At 44.3% G+C, this 16,088-nt stretch overlaps 1 protein-coding gene across 1 annotated transcript; it reads right to left on the bottom strand.

Moving 5' to 3' along the window:
• Nucleotides 1-1,346: 1,346 nt before the first annotated feature.
• On the bottom strand, nucleotides 1,347-12,710 carry LOC139241864 (probable G-protein coupled receptor 139). Its single transcript, XM_070870105.1, has 3 exons — nucleotides 12,611-12,710; nucleotides 4,388-5,252; nucleotides 1,347-1,401 (listed from the first exon to the last, which is right to left on the bottom strand). The coding sequence occupies exons 1-3, from the start codon at nucleotides 12,708-12,710 to the stop codon at nucleotides 1,347-1,349; spliced, it is 1,020 nt and encodes a 339-aa protein (XP_070726206.1).
• Between the last annotated feature and the right edge of the window lie 3,378 nt (nucleotides 12,711-16,088).

The raw sequence follows: 16,088 nt of genomic DNA, 5'->3' as shown, positions 1-16,088 counted from the left end.
ACATTGTAAATCCCAGTGAGACTGTAAATATACCGATACAAATATAAAATGTGAGAAGACTTTAATAAAAAGTAAACACCGACAGCAGATCCATCCCCGCCCTTTCACCTCACTGCCCCGCTCCTTTGTATTAAAAAGCAGCAATAAGTTATGCTCTGAAAGTGAATACATTGCTCAGGTATCAGCACCACGCACTATTGGTGGTGGGAAATATACTATCTATCTCTCTTCACAGAGACACGGAGTTTGTAAACCTTCGCTTCAAAGAGCTGAATGTTCATATTTCCTCCGTGCGGGCTGTAAACCTGGAGCCGATCCGCTCACACCCGAGTTGTGGGAGGTAAGAGTGAGAATTCACCCCAGAGTGTTTAACCTTCCCTTGTAAGCCCATTGTAGACCACTGACAGCCAGGATATGGGGATGGTGAGCTGGGCAAAGGTCAGTAAAGTTTTGCAGTACAATATCACCTGCTGCTGGTGGACATCAGTACTGCAGTAATACCAACATTGGAGAAACATTCGCTTCATTTCACAATTCAGGCAAGGTCTTTCTTCAGAACTGAGTCATAATTGGATCAGAGAGAAGATAAAAGAAACAGGGGCCTGGAAAGCTGACACTAAATCCCCTCACCTTTCAGAATACATAACTCACTCAGAGAATTGTGAACCTGCGGAATTCTCTGCCTGACTCCAATGACTGAGTGAATCCCTTCCCACACTCAGAGAGGTGAACGGTCCCTCCCCAGTGTGAACTCGCTGGTGTATCAGCAGGTGGGATAACTGAGTGAATCCCTTCCCACAATCACAGAGGTGAACAGTCTCTCCCCAGTGTGAACTCGCTGGTGTATCAGCAGGTGGGATAACTGAGTGAATCCCTTCCCACAATCACAGAGGTGAACAGTCTCTCCCCAGTGTGAACTCACTGGTGTATCAGCAGGTGGGATAACTGAGTGAATCCCTTCCCACAATCACAGAGGTGAACGGTCTCTCCCCAGTGTGAACTCACTGGTGCATCAGCAGGTGGGATAACTGAGTGAATCCCTTCCCACACTCAGAGAGGTGAACGGCCTCTCCCCAGCGTGAACTCGCCGATGTGTTACCAGCTGGGACGGGTAGTTGAAACATTTCCCACAATCTCCACATTTACAGGGTTTTTCTCCAGTGTGACTGAGCTTGTGTCTCTCCAGGTTGGATGATCGGCTGAATCCTTGCCCACACATACAGCACGTGTATAGTTTCTCCCCGCTGTGAACAGTGTTTTTTGCTTCGATGGTCAAAGGCCGAAGATATTCAGGTCTCGGTGTATCGTGTGACTCCATCAGATCTGAATGTGAAGTTTGGATCGAGTCACTGGTCGACAAATCCTCCCCATTTAATACCCTGTAAAGTGAACTTCTGTAACCTAAAGTGAAAGAAGAACATTAGAACAAAAACGATAGGAGCAGGAGTAGGCCATACGGCCCCTGGAGCCTGCTCCACCATTCAATAAGATCGTGACTGATCTGATCATGGACTCAGCTCCACTTCGCTGCCCGCTCCCCATAAACCTTTACTCCCAGAATCGGTCAAAAATCTGTCTATCCCCGCTTTAAATATATTCAATGTCCCGTCTTCCACAGCTCTCTGGGACAGAGAATTCCACATATTTATAACCCTCAAGAGAAGAAATTCCTCCTCATCTCCGTTTTAAATGGGCGACCCCTTACTCTGAAACTATGCCCCCTGGTTTTAGTTTCCCCTATGAGTGGGAACATCCTCTCTGCATCCACCTTGTCAAGCCCCCTCAGTAACTTTTATGTTTCAATAAGATCACCTCATTCTTCTTAACTCCAATGTGTAGAGGCCCAAACTACTCAAACCTTTCTTCATAAGACAAACCCCTCACCTCAGGAATCAACCTCGTGAACCTTCTGTGAACTGCCTCCAATGCAAGTATATCCTTCATTAAATAAGAGACCAAAACTGAACGCAGTACTCCAGGTATGGCCTCATCAATACCCTGTACAGTTGTAGCAGGACTTCTCTGCTTTAATACTCTATCCCTTTTGCAATCCCAACTTTTCCAATCTATCCAGGTAACAGAAGTTCCTCATGAATGGAATCTGTCTCGTAAATCTTTTCGGCACCCTCTACAACGCCTTCATAATCTTCCTAAACTGCGTTGCCCACAGCTGGGCCTGGATCACTGGACCCTGAGGCTGGTCCCTCACATACTGAGCCTCACATTCACACACACTTCAGCTGGGTCTTGATCACTGGACCCTGAGGCTGGTCCCTCACACACTGAGCCTTACATTCACACAAACTTCAGCTGGGTCTGGATCACTTGACCCTGAGGCTGGTCCCTCACACACTGAACCCTTACATTCAAACAAACTTCAGCTGGGTCTGGATCACTGGACCCTGAGACTGGTCCCTCACACACTGAGCCTCACATTCAAACAAACTTCAGCTGGGTCTGGATTACTGGACCCTAAGACTGGTCCCTCACACACTGACCCTCACATTCACACACACTTCAGCTGGGTCTGGATCACGGACCCTGAGCCTGGTTCCTCACACACTGCGTCTCACATTCACACACACATCAGCTGGGTCTGGATCACTGGACCCTGAGACTGGTCCCTCAAACACTGAGCCTCACATTCTCACAAACCTCAGCTGGGTCTGGATCACTGGACCCTGAGGCTGGTCCCTCACACACTGAGCCTCACATTCACACAAACTTCAGCTGGGTCTGGATCACTTGACCCTGAGGCTGGTCCCTCACACACTGAACCCTTACATTCACACACACTTCAGCTGGGTCTGGATCACTGGACCCTGAGACTGATCCCTCACACACTGAGCCTCACATTCAAACAAACTTCAGTTGGGTCTGGATTACTGGACTCTGAGACTGGTCCCTCACACACTGAGCCTCACATCCACACACACTTCAGCTGGGTCTAGATCACTGGACCCTGAGGCTGGTCCCTCACACGCTGAACCCTCACATTCACACACACTTCAGCTGGGTCTGGATCACGGACCCTGAGCCTGGTTCCTCACACACTGCGTCTCACATTCACACACACATCAGCTGGGTCTGGATCACTGGACCCTGAGGCTGGTCCCTCACACACTGAGCCTCACATTCACACACACTTCAGCTGGGTCTGGATCACTGGACCCTGAGACTGGTCCCTCACACAGTGATACTCACATTCACACACACATCAGCTGGGTCTGGATCACTGGACCCTGAGACTGGTCCCTCACACACTGAGCCACACATTCACACACACTTCAGCTCGGTCTGGATCACTGGACCCTGAGGCTGGTCCCTCATACACTGAGCCTCACAGTCACACACACTTCAGCTGGGTCTGGATCAGTGGACCCTGAGGCTGGTCCCTCACACACTGAGCCTCACATTCACACACACTTCTGCTGGGTCTGGATCACTGGTCCCTGTTCCTGGATATGCAGCGAATGAGTTAGGACAATGGCGGGGTTTTCCTGCAGAAAGTGAGCTTCAGTATGTTTTCGGTGAACTAGAGCTCGATGAAAGCGACACTATTTTGCTGCTCACAAGGTTAGAATCACATTGCTGTCACAGTGCCCAATCTGACCTGCGGTCACAGATATCTGACAGCAGGCAATGGCCACCTGGGTCATTTCTTCCTGAGAAGAGTCTGCAGATGTCCACACACCGTGCTAGTGGTTCTCATTGCCAGTGGTGTTGTTACTCTGCAAACACCATTGTACATAGACAGTGGGAAAGGGGACTCGTGCTGAAAACACCACCGTTCACAGACACCAGGACAATGGACTCACGTCCGCAATCAACATCACTTAATTTCCAATAAATTCCACAGAGCCGCAGGTGATGGAGAATCTGTTCGTGAACTGGAGAATGTAAAATTTCAAAGACAATACATGCTGATTGATATAATGATCTGTTTATTATTCTCCAGGCATTTCCACACACAAAAAACCAACACAGTTATCATTCACTTCCTGATTGGGATAACCCACGTGTTCTGATGTTCATCCGGCAATGAACATTCCATGGTCACAACATCCTAAACCTCAATGCTGGGACTTGTGTCTCTTTGTGTCCAGGAGCATGATTTCATCCAATTAAACCGCCACCGCTGTTATAACCCACTGTCTACATAATGTTCTTCTACCTTGTTCACAGACACTTACATAGGAAACCGCAGGTATTGTCAGATATTGCCCAGTGTTATGTCTGAAGAAGCCTGGGCCTGAGTTGTAGCCTGCTGAGGTTCAGGTAAAATATAACTCAGGGTACGATATGTGATGTAATGCAGATCTAATGTTGGGAATTGCTCTGAACTTTTCTTTCCTGAACTAAATTAAATATTATTCTCAGAGGATACTTCAACCCATTTTTCAGCTCATCTCTGAATTTAGTCTGGGTTACTGCATAAACACACGTATTTGTACAGCAACTCAAAAGCAGCAGCATGTAGCTGGTATAGTCTGCAATATACATCGGGTCATTGTAACCTGTAGAATAATAGTGGTTTGTAATTCGCATTAATAAGAAAAATATCACATACGCCATCCAGAGCAGTATGAAGTTAGCGGATATAGCGAAGAGTAAGGTGATGGATTTTCTTCGCTTCTCCATCTCCGGATCATTGTGATTCACATCATTCCTGCTGCCCCTCAGCCTCCTGCGGACTCTGCTGGCCGCCAAAATGTATCCTACAGTCAGAGCATTGAGCAGCAGTATCAGGAATATTGGGAGCAGTGGTGTAAAACAGCGGTGAATCCAGCTAAATGCTACCCAAGCAGTTACAGTGTAATACTCGAGTTTTGCATTACACAACCAGGATACATTGTCGATTGTATAGTAGGGTTCATATATAAAGAACCAGGGGATGTTTTTTATACAGAACACCAGGCACACGGTTCCTATAACCAAGGATGCAGTTTTCTCAGTGCAATATTTAGTCCTCAGCTTCTGGCAACAAATGGTAACAAAACGATCGAAAGTGAAAGCGATTGTTAACCAGACAGAAATATCGGTGACTGCACGCATAAGCGCTGCACGGAAAGAACACACAGGTGTGATGTACAGGAAGGTAGTCGGGAAAAAATAATCATTAATCCGAAACAGTATCACATCAGTGACAATGACCAGTAGATCCGCCGCTGCCATGGTCACCAGGTAGCGAGTGATACATCTGGAAAGACCGCACTTTCCCCGGGACAGGATTACAATCGTCACCACATTAGCTGTAAAAGGGAAACACACAGGAACAGGGAATCAGCCGTCAGGTTACAGCAAGGGAGTCAGTTACACAGGATTTGGTGTGAAATGTACTTTACTGCAGGATCTGGGGACTGGAACTGAACTCTTTACCGCTGCTAGAATTGTGTAACTGAACAGGATTTTAACATACAATTGCAATGTTAAATATCTGTGACTGTGGGGTACAAACGCGAAAATAAACGACTTCACAAAGTTTATTTAAGATGCAAATAGACTCTGGAAATTTCCTCGGAGCTGTTACCCTTCTGCCACTGCAACTTCGTAAAAAGTGGGGTAGAAATCCACCGGAGATCCGAGTAAACTACTGGCCATTTAAATGTATGAATAAATGGACAGTGTGAGAATGAGTTATGGATAATTGCGAAAATTAGCAGTTCAGTGACGGAAGAAGAAATTAACAGAAAACGAATTGAAAATAAGTCATGAATGGTCAATTCTAAATTGGGAGATGGTTGAGGAGCGGTGAGAATGACGCCTGTTGAAAGGCAGTGAATGCTAAAGGGGAACAAACGAGGCTGAGATAAAGTGCGGGGTTTGGGTCAGTGGGCAGGAAAGGGGAGCGGATACAAGGTATTGGTACGAAATTGCTCAGAGTTCTCATGTAGTTTTCGCATACTGGAGGCAATGAGTAAAGACCTTTGGAGAAACTACTGTCAAACACCACGATAATAGGGAAGTTGTTATTTTTGAACTCAACCAAGTTGCAACAGTTACGTTTATAATCCACAAGATAAACATTTAATCTGATCAACTGACTTTTGGCCGAAAGTCGCAGGTCTTTACATTGGGGTCTTGTACAGTGCAACCCCCATCTGGACAAACTCTAACAATAACCACAAGGGGGATAAGTTCAGATGTGATCATGAACAAAGAATCTTATCTTACACCTTCTTCTGTAATTCTAGGAAAAATATACATTGCACAGTACAAAATGGCACAAGGGGCATAATCTTCACCTCACTTTTGACGACTCTAATAATGCAGCAAACTTCAGAGGGAGTTGTGGGTGGCGATCTCTAGACCGAAGCAAAGATACAGTACAAGTGACAATAGAGCCTGCAGTCCAGCCCAGGAGATACCTGCCGAGATTCAGCTTCAGAAAGGCTCCGTGGTAAGGTCTTAGCTCTGAATTGGCAGAATCCATCTTTAATATTAATCTGGCACATAGCAACATGGAGAATCTGTCTCTCTGGTGAGAAAGACTAGCGGGAAGTACATCCCAGCGGATGTGGGACATTATATGTACCTGAGCTTCCAGCGCAATCTATCAACAATGTAAGATATGCTCAGAAGTGTTTGATTCGGATTCCTTTGGTGTGCAGGATAGTGCGACATATAGCAGTTGTTCCAACTTGATATACGTAAAGAGCTCCACGTGTTCATTTGTAAAGAAACAGAGACAGGCAGAGAGCGAGAGAGAGATTATATATACAAAAGAAACATCGGCACTGAAACGATATCCTGAGCAAGATAAGTCGGCTGGTGCAGAAATAATTAACTGCATTCCCATTCAACTGTTTTTAGACAATATAGTCTTAGCTGGAAATTTAATCACATGGGTATGTATGATTAATATAGTTAAGTATGAGTGTGTGGTATGTGGGGTGGGGGGGGGGGCGTGTGGTTACCATGGATACAGAAGTATAATGGAAATCTACAGAGAAAAATGGACAAAGTAACTCTGCATCAAACACAAGAAATGGGCCGTCCTGTGCTGTTTACAAGACGGAGATGGGCCTCCTTGAACCGCTGCAGTCCGTGTGGTGACGGTGCTCCACAGAGTTGTTAACTGGTGAGTTGCATGAAGTAATGGCGAAGATATGAGGAGATAATATTTCAGATTGGGCTTTGCAAATGGCCAAATCAGTGAGTAATTTATGTATCTGACGTAAAGAGCCTCATAAAAGTTGCTAAAATCATGTCCCCTGTTCAGTATTTGTCAAATCACTTAATTAATTCAACAATTGTAACATTATTACAAAAACAACAATAATTCCTAATTATATAGCGCCTTTATAAAACTTCCCGAGGCGCTTCACAGGAGTGTTACAAGATAAAACAAATAAATTTGCACCGAGCCACATAAGAATAAATAACGACCGATGACCAAAAGTTTGGTCAGAGGGAGGTTATAAGCACTGTCTTCCAGGAACAAAGGGATGTTTAGAGGCGGTGAGGATTTAGGAAGGCTGTTCCAGAGCTCAGGGCTCGGACAGCTGAAGGCACGGCCACCAATGGTTGAGCAGTTATAATCAGGGATGCACAAGAGGGTAGAATTTGAGGAGCGCAGACATATTGGGTGGTTGCGATGGTAAAGCAGATTACAGAGATAGGGAGGGACGAGGCCATGGAGGGATTTGTACACAGAATGAGAATTTTGGAATCGAGGTATTGTTGAACCGGGATCAATGTAGCTCAGCGAGCACAGGTGGGATTTCGTGCGAGATTGGACATGCACTGGCGAGTTTTGAATGACCTCAAGTTTACATAGGGTAGAATGTAGCAGGTCACCCAGGAGTATGTTGGAGCTGTGTAAACTAAAGGTAATTAAGGCATGGATGGAGGTTTCAGCAGCAGAGGAACTGAGGCAGGGGCGGAGACGGACAATGTTATGGAGGTGGAAACAGGTGGATTTAGTTATGCTGCAGATATATGGCCAGATGATTATTTCCAGTTCTAATAGGCTAGCGAGATTGCGAACTGTCTGGTTCAGTCACAGACAGAAGCACGGGAGAGGAATCGAGTCGTTGGTTAGTGAACACAGTTTGTGGCGGGACCCAAAGAAAATGTCATCGATATTCCCAATATTGGACAACATTTCTGCTCAACATGTACTGAATGTCGGACAAGCAGTCTGCCAATTTAGAGACATTGGAGGCCTCGAGAGAAGTGGGGTGAGGTAGAGCTAGGTTCCAGCAGCCTACATGTGGAAACTGAAGCTGTGTTTTCGGATGATGTCGGCATATAATGGAGAACAGGAGGGGGCCAATGATAAATTCCCGGGGAACACGATATGCAACGATTTATCGTGAGAATAGAATCGAATACAATTGATTTTCTGGCTACGATTAGGGAGATATGGATGGAACCAGGCAGGTGCACTCCCACCCAGTTGGAGAGGCATTGGTGGAAAATGGAGTACTGAACAATATCAAAGGCTGGGACTGGTCGAGAATGATGAGGAGGGAATGTTTATCTTTGGCAATGTCACAAAGGATGTCATTTGTGACTTTGATAAGAGCAGTTTCGGTAGTCTGGCATGGTGGATACCAGACTGAAGAGATTCAAATATGGATTTCCGGGAGGCGACAACATGTTCAAGGACTTTGGAGTGGAAATTAAGGTTGGAGAGGGGGCTGTAGCTTTCAAGCCCAGTGTGCTGAAGCGTTGTTTTTTGAGGAGAGGGGTGATAACGATAGATTTGAAGGAGAGGAGAGGACCTGGGCTGAGAGCACCATTAACAATGTCCGCGAACACGGGAGCCAGAAAAGGAAGTTGGCTGGTCAGCAGCTTTGTGGGAATAGGGTCAAGATCAATTGAGCAGGAAGTGGGTCTCATGGATAAGATGAGCATGGTGAGGTCAAGAGGGGCAGATCAGGGAGAGACTTGAGAGAGATGGGACTTCATGGATAGGGCATGCTGGAAACTTAGAGGACGTTTGATCCGTAGCGCTAGAGGAAGGAAGAGAAGTGGCAGAGACAGCTGATTGGGTGGTCTCAATCTTTGAGACAAATAATTCCATGATCTACTCACACTTGTTGTTGAAGGTGAATGTGGTGGAGACTGGTTTCTACAACTTCGTAACATACCTTGTAATGTAACTAAATGTATATATGTGCTGCAGCAATGTCCACAAAAACAACATCTGGTTGGTAAAGTTGGCTAAGATTTGCGTTATTCGTAAAAACTGCCATGGGAAAGTCATACGAATGTCAGACTAGATTTTCGACAGGGTATTAAACCCAAAAACTTCTGATTCAGATGGGAGCCCCGGCTGTTACATTTAAAGGCCAGGTAGATAAGTTCCCCAGAGCATGCAAAGAGGAGAACATTAGCGAGGTGTTCCTGACGCTGCTAACGATTAACTGAAACAATTTCACACTCCAACGACATCCCTCTGTGATAATACTGCGCTCATTCTCACTTAGAACCGCATTACTCCGAGACATTCCATGTAAAACAATGTTAGATTTTGAGTTGGAGATTGAAAAATATTGTAATATCAATAAACATCTCGCAAAGTCTGGAGGAAATGGAGGAGAGATATTCTCGGAATTACCGATAGTGACCCAAATCTGACAAATAATCATCTCAGGACCGACAGAGCAATGACCAGGCCCTCCAGCTAACACAGCGAGACACGGATTTATGCAATCGCTAACCTGTTAAAATGAGTGCTAGAAACTCTATGGGCTGCAATAATATCATCGGACATGTGTTCGTGTAGAACTTTCAGATACACGGAAATTGGACCTGTGATTACCGGAAATCTCATTGGAGAAATGATGTCTCTGGTGCTTGACATATCGGAACGCAGGATTAGATCATTCTTCCCCACACGCCTTTTCCACCATTCCAGTAGTCCATGGGTGATCGGCACAGTAACTCCAATTACCGTCTTGGTTCAATACTCCTTGATACCCTGACCTTAACAAATCTATCGATCAGATTCTGCAAATTGACAATTGACCATTAATTGACAGGCTTTTGGGAGAACGAGTGCAAGATTTCGACTAAACTTTGTGTGAGAAGGTGTTTAGTGAATTCACTCCTAAATGGCCGAGCTCCAATTTTCGGATAATGCCTTCTGGTTTAGATTAAACCGCCATCGGAAACAGTTTCTGTGCCTCTACACGATCGAACACCTTTATCTATTTAAATAGCTCGGTTATATCACGTTTCACCCTTATCAACACAATGGAATACAAGGCAAGGTTATGAAACCTTTTCTCATATTTGAATACTTTAAATCGTGGTATCAGTCTGGTTAACTTGTGCAGAAAACCGTCGAAGGCCAATTCATCTATCCTGCGATATGCTGCCCAAAACTGAAAGTATATATTCCAATTGAGATCTGACCAAATCTCTGTACAGCGAGAACAGCACTTTCTCAGTTGTAAATATCTTCCCCCTTGTGATAAAAGCCAAAATTCGCTCAACATTTATCCCTATTCTGTGGTTCCTTCCGTGCAACCAACTATCGATCCAAGTCGTAAGATTACCGCTAATTACGTGGGTTCGCATTTTTACGAATAATGACTGAAAAACATTATCAAAGCAGGGACTTAACTGACAATGTAATACAATTTGAGACGATGGGAAGAGACATTCCAATGCACCGAGTACTGATCATATTTATTGTTAAAATTACCTCAGCTGACACAATATTGAATGGAAATAACAATTTGGCGCTTTTGCTTCACAAACTAAGCACGTTACCGGGAGCACCAATTACCACGCCGAGAACTGGAACACGGCAAATGGTAATACAATAAATCAAACTGTATTGATCTCTGAGAAATGATGGGGACTCTTGGTGCGGCACATGTTACAACGGACCATGTGAGCTGATATAATGAGAGATACTCTTAATAATACAGGGGCGAATCTTGCAGTCGGAGTATTAGGCTGCATTGACCCTGAGATTTGTGAGAGTCAGCGGGACAGTGAGACAGCTCACCTCAATCTGTACTCATTGAGTAACCTCTTTAAACAGAGTCTGCAGAGTGTTAAAAACAACAGCCGTATTATTGGACTTTAATGCTGATCATATTTCTTCAAACACAAACATGCAAGGCAATGTATTAGTACAGGGTGGTGGGAACTCAGGAGACATAGTGTGAGATTTAAGTTTCCCAACTGAAGTGGGAATGTTAGTCAGTGGTACAATGGATGATAATACACACTGGTTCGATACCATGGGCTCTGCCACATAACCTGTAAATGTGAGGTAGAGGAATGTAATACAGACACAGATTACAGGGCGATATGACAGATGTGTTTAAAATTATTGACAGGATGGAAGAAGGTAGATGGAAGCAGACTGATTCCAGTAGATGTGTATTGCAGAACGAGGCGCTGTAGAAACTAGATGAAATAGAAGACAATGGAACAGAGAGAAGAGAGAGTGGGAGAAGTTTTTTATACTGGGATTGGGGAGGCGGTGGAGTTCAGTTACATGGATAGAGGTTGAGGCAGAAACGGTGTCAGAATTCAAAGTAGATTGGGTCCGTGGCTAGAGGAAGAGGCGCTAAAGGGATATGGAGACCGGGTGGGTAAATGTGACTAGACATTCCTCTATCTCTCAATATCTGAAGCGAAATTAAAGTGAATGTGTCTGGATCACCGAGCGGACAGTCTTACTGAGGGTACAGTCGATGTTCTATCACCCTGCAAGCGTTTGGTCTGAACAATAAATGTGTCCGATTAGTATAAAGGGACCATGACCCGGCATGGAGACGGTGCTTTGGTTAAAATGCAGGTATTGAATCTAAAACGGGTTTTTAAATGTGGACAAACCCAGGACAGCTGCATAGAGCGCCGCTGCCTTGTTTCAATCGCGCTCTCACAGCACGGATTGCCGGTCTGACCTGTATCGCTGCAGGAATGGATGTGACAGAAATCAGCTGCCTCCCAGCGGCTGAAGGCAGAACAATCTCCGCTGGGAGGGTGAAGGCGAGTCTGCGAACAGGCTGGTCACCGGTCAGTGGAGAAGATGTGGGAGAGAGTCTGTGTTGCTGCATGGAGCACAATTCCACACTCGGCATGGATTGTGATCAACAGGAATAATATCCGGCACTTTGCTGGAACCAGACCGAGAACAGCGGGTAGATTGTGATTAACGGGACTGAACAAATCCTGGTCTTGACTATCCGAATTCCCAGGTATATATCCATGATCGGCTGTCATTGTCTATCTCCACAGCGGGAGTCAATGGAGCATTTTACATCAAGCTGAGTGTTGAGTAAAATATAATCTGTCAGATATTACCGAGTATTACGGGAAAGGAGCGCAGGCATGGAAAAACGGAATTAAAATAATCCATTGAATCACTCATTACACGATTCTCAGATAAAACGGAACCAGTTTGAAAGACATTACAGGGGGAAAATAATTGCGGGTTTTATGGGGGTTAAAGAAAATTGAAAGTCACCAAATGATCAGTCAATGAACAAGGTTGAGCGAGAAATATTGTCACTGAATTTCTGCATCTGAATTGAATTGTGAAGGATCGTTTCAAAAAGGCAATTCGTGAGATGGGAGCTAAAGCAGGTAATCCCAAATTTATTCACAACTTTAGTAACGGAATTTAATCACTTACCGGGGATTCCAATGGCTGCTATAATCGGATAGTAAATCATTACTGCCTGTAGAATTGGTGGTAACACGGAAAATGGATAGGCAATGTACGGAACTCTCATTCTCTCTGAGAAATGATGATGACTATTGGCACTGGAAACAGAGATCCATCGAATTGTGAGAATAGAGCTAAAGAGAAAACATCATTTATAATTGTGGGACATTTCTCGTGGGACCATGAAAGATCAGGTGCATTGATATTACTTCCAGTCATTTGGCAGCGGGTCAACTCCCTTCACAGTAATGTTGTGCTACACTGATTATATCCAAAATAATAATACAATGTTTGACGTGAAACTGACCAAATCCCTGGCCTAATATATTGCTCACATTTCTAACTAACAATATACAGAAAGCCGGGCTCTGCCAGCATGGCCGCATCTTAAACACAAACAGCTTCAGTTTTCCTCCTGTTATGTGACGCGGTTCATTCCTGTCGATGCACGAAGTGATTTCCCCGAATTCCCAATCAAATTTCAAATTTAACCCCACTCCCGGTGTTTGACAATCATCCCTTTCAATCTCGAAGTTGAGGCTTGCAATTGAATGGGCAATGTATATCTTTAGAACGGCATGAATTCGGGATTTGCACCAACACCTAGAATAAAAGTAATCTAAAAACTAGGGTAGAAAAATGTAAGCATCGAAAAGGGCTCGAAATAAGCTTCGTTTCACTCCAATTAACATTTTCAAACGTTAGAGATGATGTTGAAACCGTTTCCAGAGGGCTAACTGTGACAAGGGAGCTGTACAGTATTAGAATAGCTTCTCACACGTGAGAAGGAGAATCTCTCTGCGTATCTACCTCCCCATGGATTTTGTGGGCTGCAGTGGGGATTCACGACGCTGCTCTATTCATTATCTTCTAGTATTATCCATTGCCGTAGTTTCACTTTGATATGTTCTGTGATATTATAGAGGCTGAGGAATGCAGGGACAGGACTAGACCATTTAGTCGCTCGGACATGCTCCACCGTTCAATTACTCCCCAACTCAATATTTCCCGCATTTACAGAAACACTTGAATTTACATAGCGTCTTTCACAACCAACGGATGTCGCAAATGGCTTTACAGCCAATTACATAATTTTTGACTTTTCGTCACTGTAGTTTTGTAGCAAACGCTGCGGGTAATTTGTACACAGCCGGGTCACATAAACAGCAATGTTGCAATAACAAGATCATCTCCGTTCTTCAAGAATTTGATTGCGGGATAAATATAGGTTTGTGCAGCTGGATAACTCCCCTGCTCTTTTTAGAAATGGTGCCATAGGACCGCTACGCCCTCCTCGGAGAACATGACACTCATCTGAAAGATGGCACCGCCGACAGTGCAACATTCCCTCTATATTTCACTGGATTTTCAGCCCAGATATGTGTGAGGAAATGTCTGGAGTGGGAGTTTCTTGCTCCAGTCTGCACTATTTACTGCAGCACTACTTATCACAGGCACATTTGTGAAATAACATTCCACTATATGTTAAATCTGGATTGGATATGTATTTTTTGAATCTCCTTTGCATTAGCCAGAGATGTACTTAATGACTACGAACTGATTGTCGACCGTTCTTATAAACTTATACATGCGTTTAGATTCAACGTTCCACATGCATTTTTGAAATAGACCTTTTTCTTTTTTTTATATGTTCATCCTTTTCATGTTAATCGAACACGTATACAATTGTCCTAAAGTCTAAAATGTGTCAAGCTATGAAAAACTGAGAAAAAGAAGCATTCTGATTTCATGCAATTAATACAATGTGAGAATCAACTAACTGGTCTTGAGACGACATAAGGCACTGTCTTTACAATTGGTTCTTGGAAGTACGAAGCCTGAGACAGGATAATATTTGTAGAATAGGAGATCACATGTTCGAAAGTTGCTGGTTAAGGCCTTGAGAAAAAGCAAGACCCAGATAAAATGGAAGAACAACCGTCTTCCCCTCTTGTAGGCCGATAATTGTTCAGCCGTAAATATACGGCATCTTGAGCCCTCGTCAATCACCCCTTGTCCATCAAAGTTATGGATATGGTGAGGGACGGCTCTTTTTTCCTTCGACTGAAATAAACTCGACGCCCTATTGGCCATCCCACCATTTGGAAAGATCCCAATTTGGGTACCTGTGTCAATATTGAATCATCGTACCGCCTGGAAAAATAGTATAAAAGGCCACTTATGAGAGTTAGGCTGTAGAGTACCAGGAGCAAGGAATGTCCCTGGAGAGGGACCAGGCAGTAGTGGCCCAGGGGAGGAGGATCCGAATCCAAACAGACAAGATAAGGGCCAATGAACATAGAATAGCCCAAGATGCTTGATTCCAAGGCAAAAGCCAGCGAACAGAGAACACCTCGAGTGGGATGAGTCGAACCCATGGGCCAATGAACAGAAGATACTCCAGGCGGGGTGAGGTGGAAGAGAACCTTGGTGCGTTGGACTGTTTCTTTCAGAGTCCTTTCAAAAGGAAACTAAGATTTACAGAAAGGCAGCACGGGTAATATCATTGTCTTTCTATACTGTAAACTACTGATAAATGCTCACCTTTGTGTAATACATAATAAAATAACATTGTGCCATATTGAAATCACGTCAAACAATTGGGAAAGCATGCAGAAACCCTAGCAAAATCTGGTGTGAACAAACGGTGGTGTTCATTTGGGTTTAAAAAACATTCGAAGGCTGACCCATTTTGCTGGTACATCGTTCTAGGAAGGACAGCCATTGGGGAGTGCAGGGATATTTGTACACATGCCTGTTTTCATAATGACGCAGAATTTCTGACTGTACAACTGACATACAGATTGCCTTAGAGAAACACTTGGGTAAGTTGAGTGGGACGGATTTACTCAAGGCGATTTTGTCCTGTAATTATAAAGCTAATTTGCAGCGGTTCATCCAAAAGAAGGTGCATGACAATGCAATCAGATTGGAAAAGAGCAGATCGTGGTTCGGATTAGCTGCATTCGTTTGCAAGAAATGAGTGACCAGCTAATCATTGATCTAGAAAACAGCTGGGCCTGGAAAAATTGCAATTCCTTGAAGTGGACAAGTAACTTAGCCAAACAATGCAGACTTTCAAGGCACACCTCATAAGGGCTCAGGACCTGTTATGTATTCTGCAGCACCTGCAAACTCAGGTGTATGTATCAGCTGTACTCGCAGTCGGATCACGAGTGATGAATGATAGATATACAGAATTAGAAAACGAGTTTGAAGTTTGGACCCAAAAGTTGGAAGAAGCGATAAGAACTTTATTGGGAAATAATGATCAAACCAGCGAGGGAGGCTGATCATATCCAATGTGAACATACGGCCTACGAGCTGTGGGACAAATTGGGACCCCGGAATGTGGTGATTTCATCAGTTACAATGTTTCAGGGTATAATCCGATATAAACTAGGGTGGAACTGGTTGGAAGGACAAGTTATCCCTCATTATTACA

The sequence above is a fragment of the Pristiophorus japonicus genome, unplaced genomic scaffold, assembly GCF_044704955.1.
Source record: "Pristiophorus japonicus isolate sPriJap1 unplaced genomic scaffold, sPriJap1.hap1 HAP1_SCAFFOLD_114, whole genome shotgun sequence".
NCBI classification, from domain to species: domain Eukaryota; kingdom Metazoa; phylum Chordata; class Chondrichthyes; family Pristiophoridae; genus Pristiophorus; species Pristiophorus japonicus.
Note: the sequence above shows the minus strand (reverse complement) of the source record. Positions and strands in the feature narration are given on the sequence as shown.